The sequence below is a fragment of the Desmodus rotundus genome, chromosome 3, assembly GCF_022682495.2.
Source record: "Desmodus rotundus isolate HL8 chromosome 3, HLdesRot8A.1, whole genome shotgun sequence".
Classification (NCBI taxonomy): domain Eukaryota; kingdom Metazoa; phylum Chordata; class Mammalia; order Chiroptera; family Phyllostomidae; genus Desmodus; species Desmodus rotundus.
In genome coordinates this window covers 61479770-61496964 of record NC_071389.1, presented here as the reverse complement: position 1 = coordinate 61496964, position 17195 = coordinate 61479770, and the positions used below count along the sequence as shown (strand labels likewise).

General features: G+C 42.9%; 1 protein-coding gene across 2 annotated transcripts in view; it reads left to right on the top strand.

The window, feature by feature from the left end:
- The window catches only part of MCOLN3 (mucolipin TRP cation channel 3), a 34891-nt gene extending 20607 nt beyond the window's left edge, over positions 1-14284 (top strand). For both annotated transcript variants that reach the window (XM_053921686.1, XM_053921685.1), the window contains 6 exons: positions 6293-6405; positions 6493-6642; positions 9675-9776; positions 9885-10007; positions 10819-11025; positions 12720-14284. In XM_053921686.1, the coding sequence (XP_053777661.1) occupies positions 6293-6405; positions 6493-6642; positions 9675-9776; positions 9885-10007; positions 10819-11025; positions 12720-12854 (830 nt within the window). In that variant the 3' untranslated portion in view covers positions 12855-14284. The remainder of the gene's footprint in view (positions 1-6292; positions 6406-6492; positions 6643-9674; positions 9777-9884; positions 10008-10818; positions 11026-12719) is intronic.
- The last annotated feature ends 2911 nt before the right edge of the window (positions 14285-17195 follow it).

Below are 17195 nucleotides of genomic sequence, written 5' to 3'. Positions count from 1 at the left end.
TCCAGGTGACACATGAGTTATTAGTATCTAAAGTGACTTTTCCTGCCTTCTCCCCGTGCCCTCATTGGCTCACTCCTTATTAAAAAAAATACTTCCAGTCCCCCCCGCAAAAAAAAAGAAAAAAAATCACACTCAAACCAACGTTTTAAATGCTTATTGTGTAAGTACTTCTACCTATATTTCTCTCATTTTAATATTTTAAAATATCCTTGAGATAGGCAATATTGCTATCTTTACAGATAGACGAGACCCCCGACTTTATAGCACTGTGTTCTACTGCAGTGACACAGGCAAGGAAGGAAACAAGTTAATGAAGAAAATACTTTCAGATGGGAGAATATGAAGAAAATAAAGCATAGTAGCTAATACATATGCTATGCAGAGTTCTAAGCACCCTGTATGAATTAACTCATTTGACACTCGTAGCCACCCCAGTGGGACAGGCAGGATTCTTCCCACTTCTCAGGTAAGAAAACTGAAGCACAGAGAAGTTACAGACTCGTCCAAGGTTACATGGCCAATACGTGGCAGAGTCAGGTTTCAAACGCTTGCCGTCTGTCTCCAGTGTCTGTCACTCTACATCAGTGTTTCTTGGCCTCCCTTGGGAACTCGTAAGAAATGCACATTCTCCAGCCCTACCCACGGAATCAGAAACCGTTTTATGGGCTCTCCATGCATGGGGTTAGTGTGGGGGAGTGGGGAGAAGAGAGGTCACTTATATTGCATAGTGAGGGAAGGCCTCACCGAGGGGCAGCAGATCTTAGGTGAGGCCTGACTGATGAGACAGAGCCGCCCATGCAGAGACCCTGGGGACTTGCAAGTGCAGAGTCCTGGCCAGCGTGAGTGCAGCCAGGTGAAGAGAGGTGGGCGGAGATCTCAGCCACCACGTGCTCCGGACAGAGCTCGTGTTTGTCTGACCAGTTGGACTGCTCTTTGCTGGTAAAGTGCTGAAGACCAGTTCTGTAATGAGGCATCCCACTATATTGGCCAAGGGCATCTAATTGTTACACAAAGGTCTAAATCTACTTTAGAAAAACTTAAAAACTGAGAAACAAGCATTTGCAAGAAAGCCTGTGTTTCAGGCACTTTCATATGCTCTCATTTTCCCTAAAGCTTGTGGAGAAGTATTACGATGTCTACCCATGACAAAAGAGGCTGGGTTTCAAATAAACAACTTGAGATTGAAATAAAAGTTGTGATTCAAGAGCCTCATACATTTGAAGTTACCTATTATTAAGTGAAAAGAGTATTAGAATGAATAAATTTCATTTTATTTACTATTATTATCTCATTTTACTACTTCTGAACTTTGTGCATCGACCAGTAGGAAACCTTAAAGCAATTACTGTGCAAGTATGATACAAGTAAGGACTATCTGCATATTCCTAGGCCCCGCCCCAGACATACTGACGGTGTTACATGAAGCAAGGAAACTGCATCTTAGGCATCTGGAATGATTGTTCTGCTCACTGGAATCCAAGAGTCCCTGACCTACTCATTAGGTCCAGCACGACATACCACTAAGTTACTTACAAGAGGCTAGAAAATGAGGTTAAGTCTTTCCACTCAGTTTTCTCCAGTTCAGCTCCAAAATTCTCAATGGCATTCAGTCTACCTTTTGACTTGGGTAGAAGATGACTGTAATGTGTGAGTTCTCTTCTGAGCCTTAGTTTCTTCATCTGTAAAAATAGGGATGCTGTCTATCCTGTTCAACATTGTCTCTTACTAATAACCCACCTGGCGCAAGGTGGGTTATTAATAAACATTTTATACCTAGATATGTATATTTTCATAGGATATGCAGTGTGGCTAACTGTTTTAAGAACAAGACACCACAAGTTGTTAATTAAAGATCTTTGATTGATGGTTGTGGTGATTTTTTTTTTTAAGTGTGCAGGCAAAGTTTATTAGTGCTAAGTTCTAATGAGAGAGGAAAAACAAGGGTGGCAAAAGCAGGGCAGTAAGAGCAAGGTGGCAAGAAGCCAGGTGGCCAAAAAAGGGGGTGGCTAGGGACCCCCTGGCCAGAGGCTGGCTGGCCAGGCCCTGGCCCCCACCCTGTATGGCGAAAGAGCCAAGAGAGCAAAACCTTTGTTCTAAGGACTTATAGAGTTGATGGGATGGGGGTGAAGAAGTTATATATTGATTGATGAGTAAAGGTGGTGCCAGGTTTCCCATGGGAACCCCAAATGTTATATGTGGGGTTCTATTAGCCCAAATCCTTATCCTGCTTCAGACTCTATTTGTTCATTTTGTATAGGTGAAAGGAGTCAGGCAATTAACCAAAATTGTCTTATGGGCTTTTTCTTTGGGCACTGTAGACCCCTCCCCTTCTAGGCCTTTGGATGAATACATGGTCTCAAAGTTTTCCTTTTCCCAGCTAGTAGAGATGATACACACAGACTTTCAAGGGCTCCCCCCTCTGCACTATCATAGCTTTGCTTGTTGTTTGGAATGCCTGGCAGTCTTATTGAACCAGGCTCAGGACTACTGGGTCAATGGGTGAGACATGTCTTCCTTTGCTTTTAGCCTCCTGTACTAAGTTCTTTGTTAGATTGCAATGGTGAAGGCCTTGCCTTTATTTCCCCTCTGGCAGCTCATTCCCAGCTGCTACCTAAGGGCTAAAAGGCATTGCCTGGCAACCAGGATGCGAGCCACTGGCCAGCAACAGCAGCATAGTCTCATGGTTCTTCCTATGCTGTCTCCTGCAACAACTCCCTCCTTAGAGACATTGTTCTCAAATTTCTTTTTTGGGTTGCTGAGGGGTGATGTTTTGTCTTCTGTAGCTACTTCAGGCTTGGATGGGACAGTAGACCCTGTTTATTGAGAACCACAAAACTCTCACCCTATTCTATCTAGGAGTTGGTGAAGAATTCCTGAGACTGTGAGGGATGCTGCATGTTGGTCAGAGGAGGTAGAGGAAAGTGTCCTTCCATTGGCCTGAGATAGATGCCTGGAGCCTCCGGTCCCAGAGGTTGATAGTTTGTGAGGATCATTTGCAGCTTTATAGCCTCTATTCTTTTGCTGGGAGATGTCTGTGATGTCTCAGCTGCTGCACTTTCCAGAAGTTAGTGTCCCAGCCATCAACTTCACATAGCTGGCTCACCAAAACTGAGAGAGCCAGGGTCCGGGCACATGGGCTCTGGATCAATATGTGCTTATCACATCTTTGGTTCTTAGGATTGAGAAGATTGCCTTCTTTAGTAAGCAAAGACTGAGCCTCAACTCTGCTGTCCTCTGTAGACTGATGCTCCCTCTGCCTCCCTCATCTGTTCCTCCTGGTCCCAGGAGACACCTCCTGGGGGCTGCTGAAGCCACTTAAACTGCTTCAGCCAAACAGCACCGTACGAAGCCGCAGGCACCATCACTGGTGGCTTTTTGACAAGACAGAGCTATCCTGGGTGTTGGTGAGATGCCTCCACCCCGATACCAATGCACAAGTGCCATGTGGGTCAGAGAGGTGGCTTGGGCACCCCCTGTTGGAGGGGCTGTGCAGCCGGTACCTCACAGTTCAGGGACCAGCCTCTGGATCCCCTTCTAGCAGTCCTGCTTAAATCCATTAAATTTGGGGAAAATTCAAGCTGAAATGGAGCCACGTATTCCATGACTTCCCCTAAAAATAGTTAAAATACAATTGGAAGCTATAAACCCTAGGAGATGAAGTTATTGCCTCCACATTGCTCACCATTAGAAAATAAGGAAGAATACAGCAAAGCACTGTGGTCTGAGTTATTCAGCAATGCCAAGTCTCAACACAACACCAACTCCGAGAATTTCCGGGCTCAGTAACTCATGGCAAGAACGGTCCTATACTTAACAGCAGATGGGAAAGGCAATTATTCTCTGACACCTTCTCACTTGATTCCTCAAGTCCATAGGGGACCCACCTAATTTTGTTACAATATTAGCATTAACTTTCATCTTTAGGGAGAACTGGTCAAAGTGGCTAGAGCCAAAGAAGACCCTTTCCATCATCAATCACTTCACTTATGGGACCAGAACTGTCCCCCAAACTCTATCTCAGCCCTTCCCCTTGCCAAGCACACAGAACAAGATGCCCTCTGGGGCAGCACCCACTGGGGCAGCATCTCCTGGGACAGGGACATTTACTTCACCAGGGACGTTTCTGATATATAAATACTGACCACTCCCTACTGGCACCTAAACAGCAGAAGACAGGTCTGGAGAGTAAAGGGCTCATTTCATAAGCCTGCTGCTTGGATGCCCTCCTGTGTGTGCTGGTCCGTTTCTCAGATGCCAGAGCCTCCGCCTCAGCATATAGGGTCCAGCAGGGCAGGACTCTCCCTATTCTCGCACTGCTAAAAACTACAAAAGTCCTTCACTCCTTTACCACACTCCTGGAATGCCAGTTTCTCCCCCTTCCCCCCCCCCCCCTTTCTTAACCAGGAAAGGAAGAGAGGGGCAGCTAGGCAGCATTGGAGAGCAAATCCATTTGAACCCTCAGCCAGCTCCAACTCTCCAAACCCACCTGCCCTGCCCAGCATGCCCTTCCCTCCCTGTTAAAGGCCGAGGGCCTGGCAAGCAGAAATGTTTGCAGTGGTACTGCTCTACTCTGCTCTCTCTTCCTTCCCACAGCTGAAGGGAACCCCCAAACCTGTATGAGCATGTGGCCCCAGTGTCCCATCTCCGTTGCCCTTCCCCCCTAAACTCTCCTAGGCTCTCACTTCTCCCTTACCTCCGCCCACCAATAGATCTCTTCTTTCTGCAAACCTCAGTTCTCTTTATTCCACTCAAATTCTACTGTGGGCCCTTCCCCCTCCCGTTAAACCCTTTCAAAATCTGCCTCCAGATGTCTTCAGGCCAATCCTCTCCTGTACCCACCTCTTCACGACACCGCTCACAAGGGTCCAGTCCTCTTTCCAAACAGGCCACCCAGGCCAGCGAGGAGGGGAGAGATTGCAGCTGTACCTTCTTCACCTTTGCCCCCTGACACCCCGCTCTGGGCCCAGCCTGCGTCCTATTCAAGCCCTTACCAACGCTGCACTCCTTTGCCCCCCTCCTCCACCCCTCCATTCCCTCACCTGGCAGCGACCTAGCCACCCCTTCTCCCAAAGTCAGACTGCGGTCAGACATTGGCCAGCGCCTCCCTTCAACTCTCCTTCTTAAGACCTTAGCCGCCCCACACTGTCCCGCTGACGCCCCTCCCGAGTCCTTTCACCAACCACGCCATCTCCCACGTGGGTTCATCCTCGCAGGGCGCATCCGGGTCCTGAGGCCGCTAAGAGGCAAAAGAGGGAACAAGCGGCCCAAAGGTGGGGAGGGGCTGCGATCTGAGAAGGGCCTCCGGAACCTGGCCAGCCCGTGCGGAGTCAGAACCGCAGCGAGGCTTATGTACCAGGTGAGGGCCAAGAGGCAGCGGCCCTGCAGGGGTGCGGCCAGGGCGATTTTTAAAAGAAGGACTTGAAACCTTCTAGATACTTATAGGAAGAACATTTATCAGGGCTTTTTCTCTTTGTTGTCTTTGTGTAAAGAATACTTGGATTATTTAAATTACTCCAAAAAAGAGTATGAAGGATCCATATAAAATTTAAAAAGTCTTCAAGAGGATGCTAAAAGAAGACGCGAATCAATGAGAAGGCTCACCGTGTTTTTGGACAATAGATTCAACATCATGAGTATGCCAATTCTCCCTTAAGTAACCTATAAATTTACCCCCTCCCAAAAATTACCAGTAAGATTTTTATTGGAATTTAACAATCTGATCCTAAGTAATTTGTGGAAAAATAAAAAAGCAAGAATAGCCTGTAAAAATTCCAGAAAAGAGTAATAAGAGATATTTGTCTTAGGCACTGAAATACTAAAACACTTCAAAAGGGTAATATACATGATAAAGACGGCATTTCAAACATTTGGGAGTAATAGATTTGCTATTTTGATTGGCAAAAATTAAAGATTACTAATATCCATCAATGGAGAAGATGTGGAGAAAGGTATAGGTAGGTAAAGAGGCATGATCTTTTGGGAGAACAATTTCTTAGCATCTTGTTTTAGAAATATACATGTGCCTTAACCCAACAATTCCACCTTTAGAATATTCATTCACCTAAAGAACCCCTTGCACCTGTGCACAGAGGCCTTGGAGAATTGTTTCTAGCAGAAAAAAACAATAAAATCAGATTATAACCTGAGCGTCCTTTAACATATTGTACATTTGTACTGTGGTATACAATGCAGCGGTTAAAATAAATGAGGCTAAGAGTGAAAAGGAAAAAAGGAAGTAGCTGTGACCACATTAATGTCCCACTTCGTAAACAGGTAATCCTTTTCCTTCCAGTTCAGAGGAACACTCACTACATGATGATCTTTGATGCCTTTGTCATTCTGATATGCTTGGCTTCGTTAATCCTGTGCTTTCGATCTGTGATTAAAGGAATTCAGCTTCAACAGGTAGGGGGTGTTGTTTTCTAGGAATGTTACAGACATTGTGACTGACCGAGAAATTCACTGTGCTCCACCTCCATCTTTTCCCCAAAGGAATTTGTCAATTTTTTCCTCCTCCATTATAAGAAGGAGGTCTCGGTTTCTGATCGAATGGAATTTGTCAATGGATGGTACATTATGATTATAATCAGTGACTTACTGACGATCATTGGATCAATTCTGAAAATGGAAATCCAAGCCAAGGTAAACTTTTTTCCTATTTGTGCCATTGTTAGTATCAGATTTGCATTAACTGTAATTTATTTTTTCCAGAGCGTGAGAATTTGTAGAGTAAATGATTTCTTTCAAACATAGTATTGGGTAAACTTGGAACTGGTAGCAGCAATTTTCTTAAATCTAGTCAGGAAATCCTTTATTAGGTGGAGTTTTCAAACTGTGACCCACAGAAGTCTGCGTCAGAATCATTGGGGTGCCTGGTAAAAACGCCCGAGGTAGACCTACTAGACCTACTAAATCTGAGCTCCGAGTGGGGCCTGTGAACTCCTACACAGACCAGACTCATAAACACACCAAGGTATCTCAGGTAGGAGGTATTTTTTGTTGTTCTTAAAGGAATGCCAGAGTCTTCAACAAAAACAGAGTAGGGCTGGGGGGTGCAGAGTGAGGCCCAACTATGATTACATGAGTGCTGTAGTTGTTTCCCTTGTCCATTCAACTTGAGAATGTTTCCATATTCTTATTTTTCCCATTGATGAACTACAAGGTTTTCCATTTTGGGTTATGACTAACCCAGACTAGAAATCAACCCTCTCCTCCAAAGTGAAAATCTTATTAAAAAACTAATGTTGTTCAAAGTAATCCTGTTCAAATTTATTGTTTCTAGCTTTGGCTGCAACTAAAAGTGAGCATAAGCCTGTTTTCATTCAAATTCCTGGGCAGAAATCCCCAAATGCAATGGCTCAGATAAGATAGGAGCTTGTTTCTCCTTCATGAAATAGTCAGGGTGGGTTTTGCAGGTTGGTGAGTTGCTCAGCTCCGGACAGTCATTCAGGGACCCAAATTTCTTCCATCTTGTTTTTCCACCAGCCATTACGGGCTTGTCCAGACTGCACGATTGATGCTGGGTTGTCTCAGAGATGGGTTGCAGCCCGTGGAAGGGAAAACGTGTGTGGTTTGGAGGTGATTCTCCCACAGTCTCACAGCCTTGGCTCTAGTGTGGTAGCCTTCACTTCTGTTCACGTTCCACTGGAGAGGATTTAGTCACACCCAACTGCAAGGGGTGCACGAGCCTCAGAAGGAGAGAATAGGTTTAGGTCAACACAGGGCAGCTGCCACCATGGCAGGGCTGTTGTGTAAACCATCAGAGCACTTAACTCCGGGGGGGCGGGAATAGGGGAAGATTGGCAGCAAATCTTTATCTTTCCCAACCTCAACTACCATTGACTTTAATGAGCTCTTTCCACATTTTTCTAGAGCATTTACTACCCTTGTCTTATAATTTCATATGTTTTCTTCTCTTCTGAAACCTCTAATACCCCTGACTCATCCCCAGTCTCAGGTGATGACCTCATTTCCTGTTTTACAAGAACAATAGGAAAAAAATAGATATTCCACAAACCCCCACTTCATTGATTTACCTACCAGCACCAGTACCCATACATTCTGCTTTTGTCTGTTACTCTGGGTATAGTATGCCTACCACATGCTGTCCCCACTTGCTCATTCAAGTGCATAGTTCCCACTATGCTTCCTTCGTTCCTCGTGCATCGTCAGTTTCCCACTCTCTACCCCATCATTCTCATCAGCATGGTTTTTTCTCCTTTCTAAAAAGACAAAACATTAATATATTTCTCCCTTCAGTTACTTCCCCATTTCCTGTTCCCTTTTATGTAGCAAAAGACCTCAAAAGAGTAGTTTGTCTTCTTGCTGATTCTGCTCTCCCATTCTTTCTCAAATCTATTCTGACTGGGATGCCCTATCTCTCCACAGGAAGTGTTCTTTCTAAGGACCTCCCACGTTGCTAAGTCCAGTAATCAATTATTTATCCTCATTTTGACCTATTCACAGTTTTTATCACTTCGAACACTCCCTCTTTGCTGATGCTTGTTTTTGGTTTTTTTGCTGGACTATCACTTACCTGGTTCTCCTTCTAAGAAGACTAGGGGTGGGTCTTGTGACTTTCCTTTGCCAGTTTCCCATCATCTTCCCAACTATTAAAGTGACAGTGCTTCAAGGCGTAATGCTTGGACATCTTTTGTTTTCTGCCACTGTCTTGGTGATTTCATTCTGTTCCATGTTTTCAAATAGCATCTGCCTGCCAGTGATTTCCACACTTGTGTCTACAGATTGGAATTCTTCCCTCAACTCGTCTCAGATATCCAGCTGTCTATTCCACACCTTCGCTTGGATGTCTACCTGGCCTCTCAAACTTAACATACCTAAAACAGAATTCCTAAGGTCCTCACCTCCACGGTCCAAACCTGCTTCTCCTTTCTAACTTCAGTTAATACCAGCTCTCTTCAGTTGCTCAAGACAAAAGCCATAGATTCACCCTTGACTACTCTCTCTTGTTAACCCCCTCTTCTCCACATTGAATCCAAGAGGCAGTCCTATTGATCTGCCTTCAAAAATCACTTCATCATCTCCACCAAGTCACCATCAGCTCTCACTGACATTATTGCAGTAGCCTTCTCACTCTGCTGACAGCCTGCTCTCGATCACATCACTCCCTTCCAGAGCTCTCAAATCTCCCTACCCTGTTCCAAGTAAAGATAGAGTTGTTAAATTCCCCACAAGGCCCTGACTACCTGCCCTCTTACCTCTATGACCTCACCGCTTACTCCAGCCAGACTCACTATCTCGCCAGGTGCCCTCCTGCCTTGGGGCCTTTGCACTTGCTGGTTCCTGTGCCTAGAATGCTCTTGGCCTTGACTTTGGTTTGCTCCTTCACTCCCTTCAGGTCTTTGCTCAAGTGCTACCTTTTCAGTGAGTCCTTCCGTGATCACCCTACTTAAAAAGCAACCCCCTGCCCATTCCTTACCCCCTCTCCTGAACTTTCTCCTCCGCACATACCACCAGCTAATGTATCAAGTGCTTATTAATTTAATGCTGTCACTTCTCTCCCCACCTTTAAAATGCAAGCTTCATGAGGGTAGGAAATTTGGTCTTTTCATTGTTTTGTCCTCAGCCCCTAGAACAGCGCCCGACTCATAGGTACCCAGTAAATAGTTCCTGCTCGGACGAACTTCTGATCACTTGCTCCCACTCTGTTTTAGAGTCTAACAAGTTATGATGTCTGCAGCATACTTCTTGGGACCGCTACCTTGCTTGTGTGGATCGGCGTCATCCGGTACCTCAGCTTCTTCCAGAAGTACAATGTAAGGAGTTTCCCAGCTCTCTGTGCTCTTGGTCTTCCTTCCTTTCGAAGTGGTTGCACTGCTTCGGCTGAAGGAGAAGCATTCTAAGGCCCTCTCCTTCTTTCCCAGCTCCTTATCCTGACCCTTCAGGCGGCGCTGCCCAACGTCATGAGGTTCTGCTGCTGCGCAGCTATGATTTATTTTGGCTATTGCTTCTGTGGATGGATTGTGCTGGGGCCTTACCATGAGAAGGTACTGATGCAGTTTTTTTTTCTTGGTACCATTAAGCTCTTAGAACAGTGTCAGGGGCTTGTTTTCTCCTTTCAAATGAACTCCTTTTATTTTGTGACTCAGCCTTAAAAATGTTGGTGGTCGTAATATCTGTTACCACGCTTATAAACTGTTAGGGCGTGACCAACTTGAGAGAATAATGATTCCCTCAACTTCCTCAATTTCTTTTATGGAATGTGTCAAATAATTAGGTTGTTATTACTACCAGAGAAGTAAAGTTTAGTCAGTTTGACTCATTAATATATATGAGGGTTGGCTATTTATGTAAGGTGTCTCGAAATGTGATTTTATTTAAAAAGTATAGGCAGAAACCTGTAGAAATATTTGAATATTTGTTACTAGAATTACAGTCTTGACTATTATGCCATTATCTTAAGCGGCATGAACTTTAAAACGAGAAGTATGATCATGCCTCGAAGGGGCCTGGGTTTCTCTGAAGAGACATTTCAAAGGTCTCTTTCCACAAAGGTAAAGGGGAGGAGAAGGCTTGACTCACAGAAGCACTGAGGGCGTAGACTGCCCCCTTCTGCCTTCAGTTCCACCTGCCCCTATCAGCTGGAGCATCAAGAAGCAGCTGCATGTCCCAGGAAAATAGTAGGCTTGGACACATTGTGTGCGTTACCAAGCAAATGCGTGTAGTTGCCTCGGGCTATTGCTTTGAAAGGGTACCTTGAGATATTTGGTCCTATTACTTTTACTATGAAGTCATGAATAAAGTCTTTCATGGGGAGGAATGTGGAATAAAGTGAACTTTTCTTTTTTCTTTTTTCAGTTCCGTTCTCTGAACATGGTCTCTGAGTGCCTTTTCTCTCTGATAAATGGAGACGATATGTTTGCCACATTTGCGGGAATGCAGCAAAAAAGTTACTTGGTCTGGTTATTTAGCAGAACTTACCTCTACACGTTTATCAGCCTCTTTATATACATGATTTTAAGTCTTTTCATTGCACTGATCACTGATACGTATGAAACAATTAAGGTAGGTTCATCAGTAGCCATAGTGGCAACATTTTCCTAGACCTTGCAGAGTGACAATAAAATATAGTCCCTGTGGGGGAAAGGAATTGATGGAATGTTAATTCCTTAAGGGTGGAGAAGAGAGACTTCAATTTTAGATACTGAGAAACATAAAGGAAGGAGAAATAGAATTTCTAGAGTGTTGAAAATTTTATCTTCACTTCATTGTACTTTTTTTTTTTACAAGCTTTCTAACCTTTTATTAGAATTATAAGAACCAATAGGTATTGGGTGAGTAAACAAATGTCATTTCAAAAAGGCCAAATTGGGGGTGAGGATCTTTTAAAATGCAGTTTTCTTAAAGAAAAACTGACCTCTTCACTTAGCGTGTGTTGTAACTGCACACATTACTCTTTGTAAGGCCATGCATGGTCCTCTTCCCAGCTGAAAACTTGATTCGAAAAACTGTTATTATTGGTATTATCATTCACAAGGGATATTAAAAAAACCAGTTTAGCCTTTTGAAATATGGAAAGGCAGAATAAATATCCATATATATTTCAATTTCTAAGAGCTTTATGCTGTTAGGGACACTGCTGGCATAGACACTTTCACTTGGGGACTTCTCTTTCTGGGTATGACGCTGTGTGGATGGTCCAGGGATGCAGGGAACGCCGTCAGGAGGTGATGGACCGTGAAGTGCCTTGCTCATGAAGCCAGGGCCATGACCTCATTCTTACTGAATCAGATTTCGGGAACTGACTGTCCTCAATACTTGCTTGGCAGATTTGTGCTTAGAGTCACTAAGGTGACCGGGAAGGAATGTAGCTGTACCTGTCCAGATCCCTCCCATGATGCTCTAAAAATGTACTAACTTCCACTCTGCATGCAGAGAACTATATGTTATTTAAAGGCGACATCCAACATCTCTCAGAGTTATATGACTTGATGACTCTCCATGACACAATCTGAGAGTGATAGTTCAGATGTCAACCTCTTTTCATGGGCTCAGGGGACTTCCAAATGGGAAAGCTAAGTTATTTCTGATCTTTTCTGGCCACGGCACATTCTAGAGGTCTCAGATCCCAAACTGATATACATATGAGGCCCTTAACCAAGCCTGTCTGTCCAGAAGGGGGACTCCAAAAGGGTGTGTGGACTGGAGATCCCTTACATCATTCAGATCTTGGTCCAGACACCTGGATAGTTCAGGAGCATTCAGAGGAGTGCCGAGGTCTTCTGAGGAAGGCTGGGTCCACCCACCCCTCAGCCTCCAACAGCATCATTGTTAATCTGCACCAGCTGGGCTTCTTGTGGCCCGAACCAGGTGCCACCCAAGGTGCCTGCTATGCACCGGCCTGAAGGTCATGGGCTAAAGGGTGGAGTGGTGACAGAGGATCTCAGACTTGGAACAGGCCTGGCCGGATTCTTCCTGGAAGCAGGGCTCAGGCTGACTGAGATTTCAACATGCTTATTCTGGGTTGAATCAGACCCAGAAGGGAGAGGCCAGGAGGGCAGTGCAGAACCCCAGACCCACGTTGCCTTAGCCAAACCAGAGCGGCTCTGGAGACCACCCCTCCCTGAAAATACTCGGAAGTGACTACCCTACCCCTCCAGGAGGATGCCCTACCTGGCAGAATGTTCTATTTTAAATTTGGAATAAAGCTGTTTTCAAGGAGTTTATTAATGAGAGCTGTTTTTTATTCTTCTGTACAGCATTACCAACAAAACGGCTTCCCAGAGACCAAACTGCGGACATTTATCTCAGAGTGCAAAGATCTGCCCAACTCTGGAAAATACAGATTAGAAGATGACCCTCCAGTGTCTCTGTTTTGCTGTTGTAAAAAGTAGCTGTCAGGCTTCTGTGTGCTCTAGAGGAAAATACGGGGTGTAGCTGAGTTGGGAGACTATGTGTATATTTTAAGATCTGGTGGAGTATATTTGAAAGTAACTATAATTTATTAAGAATTCATTAGATTTATAATACATTAGGTTTATAATTTTAAAAGCAGTATTTAATGTCTTTCAGCTTTCAGTTGAGTTTACTTTTTTTTTTAAAAAACCCTAACTTTGATTAGGGAAGCTATTGGTTTCTCGTTCTTTAATTTGCCATAGCTTTAGAAGGTGTTTCTCTGCCACTCTTTAGCTCTTGGCCTGTTGCTTACTGCTGACTGTGTCCTCAGGGGAAAACAATGCCCGGCCTGACAGTGCCTTCAGAGGACTTGCTAACCCCGGCCTGGGCCACTCTCGACAAAGGAGATGGGATGGCTGCTGTATGTCCAGCAATCGTTGCGTTTTAAGACCAGGCCAGAATGAGAAACAACCATCACCAGCAAACAATCCAATATTTGGTTGTGAGGGGCAACTGGTATATGCAGGTTTTTTTAGTACTGGAGAGGAGCAGGTTTCTTAGTACTCATGTGTAAGTTTTCTCCTTCAGTGTTAACGTAAAGAACTTGAAAGAGTATCTTATACATACATGAAAATTAAAGCACATATGATATGCGTGTCTGAGCCCACAAGGATTGTTTATTCACACCCACATGGCCTTGTGAACACTGTGTGATGTACGGTCCCTGTGCGGGCACCTGTGGTCTCATGGAAACAAGTAGCATTTTAGGTTTAGGAACTGTGGTTTGTGGGGAGGGTTTCGTAGCTCACATTAAAATGTTTTGTAAAACAATTATCCTCATAACTTAAATATAAGTGGGAAATGCATGCCTTTAAAAGACAGAAACAAAGTCTCCGCCCTTACAAAACGCTGACTAGGAGTTTCAGGCATTTTTATAACGTGAATCTTTGTTTCGCGTATTGTTTGTTCAAATAGAAGTGAATTCGATGATGTGCAATACAGGTCTTCTCAAAGCGAACTCTTGTTTTAAAAAAAGAACTAATTTGTTAATTTTTATTTTGGTTTAAGGGCTAAATGAAGATAGGCTCGAGACACTAATTGCTTATTATTTAATCATGACCATAATAATGACTGCAGGTGATGAAAAGTGAGGCTTCACAAATATAAACTATGCTTGTAGTGTCTTTGGTTTTGTAGAAGTGAAAAAAATCTAAACCCCTAGGTGAGTTTTTCCTTTCGTTCTAATATTTGTATCATGATCATTTTAGAATTTACTAGAGTGTGATGTGAATTTTTAAATTGTATTTATTATCTGGTAAATATGATTTTTATATTCCTTGTGAAATTTTTGGACTAGCAATAATACTTCAATGTGAGTGTTAGGATTTGCCCTGAAATCGTATTCCTGCTGTGGAATTAAAGCCAGTGATTTGGCACCTGATTCTCACGCTTTCTTATTGTGTCAGGAGTGAGTCTACTTTCACTTAGGGTCTACTTTCTAGTAATGATGCCCATGAAAGAACATCTCTACTATTTCCTGAAAGAAACAGTGCTTTTTAGAACTGTCCCCAAACCAGTACAACGGCTTGCTTTGGGTAAGCAGATAAATTATGGACCAGTCATTTCCATGTTTTTCCTCTTATGTATATGTGCCAAAAAGAATGCCAAGGTTCTTGGAAGAAGGAATGGAGAGACCTGGGTGAGTGGTTCAGTTGGTTGGAGCGTTGTCCCGTGCGCCAAAAGGTTGCAGGTTCGGTTTCCAGTCTGGGCACATACCTAGGCTGCACATTCGATCCCTGGTTGGGGTGTGTATGGGAGGCAACCAATCAATTTTTCTGTCATGTCGATGTTTCTCTCTCTCTCTCTCTGTCTTCCTTTCTCTCAAATCAATAAACATATTCTAGGGTGAAGATTAAAAAAAATAAAACAAGAAAAAAGAAAGGAGAATGGAAGTCTCCCTTTCTCCTCCTAGGCTTCTAGACTGGGCAACAAGGAGGAGATGGGGGTGGATCTTTTGTTGGTGAGGTCCATTTGTCTGGGGGTCAGGTTTACTGCTCTCTCCCGCTGACATAATGATTCTCAAGCCCGTAGGCATAAGAATCATTGAGGCAGAGGGGCGGGCTCATGTTAAAATTGTGGATATCCATGTAATCCCAGCAGAGACTTCTTATTTTTCAAGTCCTACAGTGAGGCCAGGCATCTTCATTTTTATCATGCACATGAGGTAAATTTGATGCGAGTGGTTTGTGGTGGCTGCATGGGCCACAGCAGGACCAGGAACAGTTAAATCCCTTTACTGGGGCTACGAATAAGGGATTGTCCAAAAGGCTCAGGATTCAGACTGCCCTCTGTTTCTTGACCGCATTAGTCAGGAGAGAAACCTTAAGGAAAAATTTATAGATATCAAAATAGTTATCTAACAATATGTGTTGTCTGTTATGAACATTTTTAGGTAAAATTTGATTTTGTTGATGCCACATTTTCTTTAAACAAGTTAGATGCTATTTTCTTTTATCACTTTATAAAGCTTTAAAAAATCAAATACTGAATTTTAATCTTTTTGTCCCAGCATACCATTTTCAAATTAAGATTAAAAAAAGATAAAATTCTTGTTAATTGATGATATGATGATCTACATAGAAAAACTAATAAAATTAACAAATTTTCAAAACTAATTGAAGAATTCAGTGAGGTTGTTGGAAGATCAATTTAACAACACTCTAAGCTTCCTCTCTATATTAATAATCTTCCAAAAGATAACAAAAATTAGAAATTATCTAGCAATTATCCTAAGGTAGAATGTGCAAAGCCTTCCCAGAGAAACTTTAAAAAACTCTATTATAAGACATAAATGATCTGAATAATTGCAGAGATAATATATTCATGAATGGAGGCAAGTTGGCATAGTAAAAATTCAATTCTCTTCAAATTAATCTATAAATTCAATGTAATAGCAATTAAAAACTCCAGGTGAAATTTTTGAACCTTAACAATTGAGTTCTGCCCTGGCTGGTGTGGCTCAGTGGATTGAGCGCCAGCCTCCCAACCAAAGGGTTGCTGGTTCCATTCCCAGTCAGGGCACATGCCTGGGTTTCGATCCAGGTCCTCAGTAGGGGGTGCATGAGAGGCAACCACACATTGATGTTTCTCCCCTTCTCTTTCGCCCTCCCTTCCCCTCTCTAAAAGTAGATAATTATAATCTTTAAAAATATATAGTTCTAAAATTCATGTGATAAGATCTATATGAGGAAAACTACAAAACTCTAATTAAAGAAGTAAAAGAACTAAATTAGTTGGAGGAATATTCCACATTCATGAATAAGAAAACTCAGTATTGTCAAGATGTCAGTTCTTCCCGTCTTAATCTATAGATTCAAAACAGTCCCAATCAAAATCCCAGTGATATATTTTGTGGATATTGACAGACTCATTCTAAAGTTTCCATGGAGAGGCAAAAGACTCAAAACAACCAACACAATATAGAACAAAGTTGGAAAACTAATACTACCCAAATTCAAGGCTTCCTATAAAATTATACATCAAGAACATGTGCTGTTGGTGAAAGGATAAATAGATCAACGGAATAGAATAGAAATACCAGAAATAGACTCATACAAATACAGTCAGTCAATCTTTGACGAAGGACCAATGATGCTGGAGCAACTGGTTATCCACATGCAAAAGAAAATAAATGTAGACATATTGGTCTTACACCCACCACAAAAACTAACTCAAAATGGATCATTGATGTATATGTAAAATGAAAAACTACAAAACTCCTAAAAGGCAACATAGGAAAATATCTAGATGACCTTGGGTTTGGTGACAACTTTTTAGAAGCTGCATCAAACACACAATCTGTGAAAACAAAATTTGATAAGATTTCATTAAATTAAAAACCTTTGCCCTGGCTGGTGTGGCTTAGTGAATTGAGTGCTGGTCTGCAAACCTAAAGGTCACTGGTTTAATTCCCAGTCAGGACACATGCCTGGGTTGCAGGCCAGGTCCCCAGTTGGGGGCACACAAAAGAGGCAACTGATTGATGTTCCTCCAATATTAATGTTTCTCTCCCTTCCTTTCTACCTCCCTTCCCCTCTCGCTAAAAATACATAAATAAAATTTGTAAAAAACAAAAAACTTCTGCTCCACAAAAGATACCATCAAGAGAATGAGAAGACAAGCCACAGACTAGAAAAAAATTATTTGCTGAAGACATGTCTAATATAAATAAACTCTGTTATATAAAATAGGCAGAGTTCTTCAAAGTCAACAAGAAAACAAACAACCTGATGAAAAAATTGGGCCAAAAGCCTGAATAGACACTTCACTGAAGAAGAGAT